The sequence below is a fragment of the Myotis brandtii genome, unplaced genomic scaffold, assembly GCF_000412655.1.
Source record: "Myotis brandtii unplaced genomic scaffold, ASM41265v1 scaffold233, whole genome shotgun sequence".
NCBI lineage: Eukaryota > Metazoa > Chordata > Mammalia > Chiroptera > Vespertilionidae > Myotis > Myotis brandtii.
Genome location: NW_005358773.1, coordinates 707,355 through 711,799, shown reverse-complemented (window position 1 = coordinate 711,799; position 4,445 = coordinate 707,355). Strand labels below are relative to the sequence as shown.

Sequence of the window (4,445 nt, the reverse complement as noted above, 5' to 3'; positions counted from 1 at the left end):
GGCTGTGCAGTGGTTTTCAGCTGTCTCGGAAGCACAGTGTAACTCGGGATGCAGATGCTTCATCTGTGATGAGCGTGACACTGGTCCGCCATTTAACCTCTGTGTCCCTTTTCTCCATGTAAAATTGAGCAATCCTGGCACCCTCTCAAGACAGGGGCAAATGAGTTAACTTAGGCCGGCATTTGCTACAAGGCAGCGCACCATGTGTGCTGGCCCTGGGCATCATCAGGCTCTGAGCCTGCTCTTCAGGGGAGGTGTGGTCTGTGGATAGGAGCCTGACCTGGGTGAGCTGGGCAGCCTGTGGGATGCGAGGAACAAGGCCTGGCAGTTCCTGGCCACTGAGGGTCATTACCTGGGTCTTGGTGTGCCACCCCCGCAGGCTTCAGCACTGTGGTGCTCCTAAAGGGCACTCCACCCCCACCTCCGCCAGGTCTAGTGCAAGTCAGCAAGCCACCCCCTGGCTTCTCCGGCCTGCCCAGCCCCCACCCAGCCTGCGTCCCCAGCACTACCACCACCACAAAAGCGTAAGTGTGGCAGGCTGCCTGGCCTCCTGCCCTTAGGGGCCAGGGGAGAGTGCCCTCACTTTCAGCCACCCCAAAGACTGAAGCCTCTATCTCCTGACCTCCAGACCCAGGCTGACACCAGCACCCCGGGCCTACCTTGTCCCCGAGAACTTCCGGGAGAGGAACCTGCAGCTCATCCAGTCCATCAAGGACTTTCTGCAGAGTGACGAAGCCCGCTTCAGCGAATTCAAAAGTCACTCAGGAGAATTTCGACAGGTCAGGCTGGTGGAGGGAGGCGGCGGGGGTGGGAGTACAGCCTGCCACCTGGGGCCTAGGCCTGGGCCAGGGGTGACTGGGTCTGGCTCTCGGTGGCAGGGCGTGATCTCCGCAGCCCAGTATTATAAGAGCTGTCGGGACCTGCTTGGGGAGAACTTTCAGAAGATCTTCAATGAGCTGCTGGTGCTCCTGCCCGACACAGCCAAGCAGCAGGAGTTGCTGTCTGCACACACGGACTTTCGAGGCCAGGAGAGGCTGCCTGGCACCAAGGCCAAGAAGAATAAGAAGAATGCATGGCAAGCCAGCACCCAGCAGGCAGACCTGGACTGCTGTGTGTGCCCCACCTGCCAGCAGGTTCTCGCAAATGGTGACTTCCGCAGCCACCAGGCTCTGCACACTGCCCGGGATGACGACTTCCCCTCCCTGCAAGCTGTTGCCAGGACCCTCACATAGCTCCCGCTGTGTGGGCCGGAGTGGCCACAACCATGAGCCTCCTTTGTCCCTGCTCTTCCTCCTGGGCTGACAGGCAGCCAGGGAAGGCCCTGTTGAGACCACCTGCTCAGGCCCTTTGGTTGGCCGGCCCACCAGGGGTCACAAGGACAGCCCACTTCATATCCGCACAGTTAGGCAGGTTTCCTGCTGGGAACTGGGCAGATACCCCTGCCTCAGTGGTGGGCCAGTCTTGGTTTATATCTCATGATTTTGGAAGGTGCCAGGGGAAGAAAGGGCCAGGATGCTGGGACTTGTCCATGTTGTCAGAGGCAGTGGCCACAGTGGCCCAATCTGGGACCTCCTGAGCCTGAGGGCTGCAGCACTTTGCCCCCCAAGCCTGAAGCTGTGGGTCCACTGGTGCAGGAGTAGAACATTGAGTGTGTTGTGTAAACAGTTGGCTCTTTCATGATTCAAGAGTGTTCAGGATTAAAAGCAGACACAAAATTGTGCTACTTGAAGTTAAATCTTTCTACGAGAAGCTGAATCTGGGATCTCAAATTGCTTCTGACCTTTTATAAAACAGTTTATCTTTAAATAAATTTATTTTGCAATAATGCACATAGCTGGCATTCTGAGCTTCTCTGCCTTCTGAGGTCACTCAGTAGTGAGGGGAACTCTGGGTCTACATGTGACAGCTCAGGTGGTCAGCCAGAAGAAGAAGGTCTGTGGGGAGAGCTGGGCAGCTGCGCTTTCCTTACAGGAAGCAGAAGCCAACAGGAGGCCGCATTTCTGGAGGCCGAGCACTGCCCAAACCTTTCAGGAATAGACACAGCCATGACATGCTTGACAACTGAACTTTGCACCCAGTAAACCTGTACTTCCAGAACGTGAGAGGCATACAGACACTGGGTTTACATGCAAAGATGGGTGGGAAAAAAACACAGGGTAAAAGAGCTACTAAAGGTGAACTTCAACAATTTAGAAATGGGGGAGGGGCACAACTGAAATACTGTGAGAAAGTAATTTGTGATATTTTGGATGGGGACCAGACACGTACTGAAATCTCCCTTTTCTGTCCCAAACACATATAGAAAGGGAAAAGATCTAAACACATTCCAATAAGGCAAAGGAAATGTCTTTAAGTGAGAAAAAATGGAGATGCCTTTCTAAAAGCAGAAGGGGGCGCCAACAGTACGAAGGCCAAAGTCAGTGGCCTGCAGAGGAGCCAGGCCAGAGCCACATGGCTGCATCACCACTGCCTGCCTGGCCTGAGGATGTGGATGGTATTGCTTGTCCGCCCAGGGCTGGGACGAGCAGTGTTTCTAGGTGAGGGCCATGCATCAGAGGCCACCACTTCCCACCACACACAAGCGTCTCCTAGTGCCCTCGTTGCAGACCTGAGTACAACCAACCCCACAGAAGAGCAATGTGGAAACTGGATATCATGTTAACAATATTGAAAATACCTATTCTTTTTTAAAAATATATTTTTATTAATTTCAGAGAGGAAGAGAGAGAGAAACATCAACGATGAGAGATAATCATTGATCGGCTGCCTCCTGCATGCCCCCTACTGGGGATGGAGCCTGCAATCCGGGCATGTGCCCTTGACTGGAATTGAACCCAGAACCCTTCAGTCTGCAGGCCAACGCTCTATCCACTGAGCCAAACCAGCTAGGGCAAAAATACCTATTCTTAAGCAAAACCTATAAGAATACTAGGTGACACTTTAATTCTGGCTATGTGAAAAGCACTGCTTTGGGCTCCTTACAAGTATTAACATGTATTTACACATGTTATCACCCCACCCTATGTGATGGGAACTATTATCCTTTTATAGAGGGGAACCCAAGGCACAGACAAATTAAGAGACTTGCCTAAGATGACCAAGCTTGAATGTGGCAAAGCCAGCATTCCAGCTCCAGAGATGGATCTTAACTGCTTCACTTAACCAGGAGGTTACTAACTAATTAAAAATCTTAGAAATGAAAACCTGACATAAAAATAGGCTCAAACGTAAACAAGACTGCCTAGCTGGTGTGGCTTGGTGGTTGAGCATCGACCTATGAACCAGAAGGTCACGGTTTGATTCCCAGTCAGGGCACAAGCGGTTATAGGCTTGATTGATCCCCAGTAGCGGGTGTGCAGGAGGCAGCAGATCAATGATTCTCTCTAACCACGGTGTTTCTATCTCCCTCTCCTTTCCTCTCTGAAATCAAAAATATATATTTTTTAAAAGTAAACAAGACCAAGCTGGGGAAACCTCCAAAGGACAACTGGTCATGCAATGTGGCTCTGGAAGCTGCATGATACACCTGATGAGTCCCAGGAGCCGAAGGTGGTGAGAAGAGGCCATTGGAGAATCATGACTTTTCCCCACACATTGAAGAAATAGAAAAATACAAACAAACACTAAGAATAATTTTTTTAAGCCACATCTTAAAAAAATGTTTAAAGAGACAACTTAGAAAAAAATTTACTAAAATAACATAACCTACAAAGGAATGCAAATTGTACTGTTATCACTGCTCTCAGCAGCATAAGATCCTAAAAAATACTAGAGAAATACTTTTAAAGTTCTAAGGAAAATGACAACATTTATATACCCAGTAAAACTATCTTTCAAGAACTTCAGCCCTAGCTCGTTTGGCTCAGTGGATAGTGCGTCAGCCTGTGGACTGAAGGGTCCTGGGTTCGATTCCAGTCAAGAGCACATGCCTGGGTTGTGGGTTCAATCCCCAGTAAGGGGGTGTGCAGAAGGCAATCGGTCAATGATTCTCATCATTGATGTTTCTGTCTCTCCCTCTCCCTCTCTGAAATCAATAAAAAAATATATTTTAAAAAAAGAACTTGGGGCCTGGCCAGTGTGGCCCAATGGTTGAGCATTGACCCATGCACCAAGAGGTCCCCAGTTTGATTCCAGGTCAGGACACATGACTGGGTTTTGGGCTTGGTCCTCAGTAGGGGATGTGCAGGAGGCAGCCAATCGATGTTTTTCTCATCCATGTTTCTATCTCTATCACTCTCCCTCTTTCTCTAAAAACAATCCTATATAATAAAAGAGTAATATGCAAATAGACCAAACAGCAAAATGACTGGTTACTATGATGCACACTGACCACCAGGGGGCCAACGCTCAACACAGGAGCTGCCCCCAGCCTGCAGACCCCAATTGCCTAATCAGGGCCTGCCGACCAACCATTGGTTCCTTCCCCCCGCCCACCCCCCCTCCGC

At 50.3% G+C, this 4,445-nt stretch overlaps 1 protein-coding gene across 1 annotated transcript in view; it reads left to right on the top strand.

Annotated features, from left to right (window-relative positions):
• The window catches only part of ZNF598 (zinc finger protein 598), an 8,813-nt gene extending 6,984 nt beyond the window's left edge, over positions 1-1,829 (top strand). Inside the window, exons 10-12 of the mRNA XM_014539990.1 lie at positions 380-524; positions 629-779; positions 879-1,829. Coding sequence (XP_014395476.1) covers positions 380-524; positions 629-779; positions 879-1,232 — 650 coding nt within the window. The 3' untranslated portion in view covers positions 1,233-1,829. The remainder of the gene's footprint in view (positions 1-379; positions 525-628; positions 780-878) is intronic.
• The last annotated feature ends 2,616 nt before the right edge of the window (positions 1,830-4,445 follow it).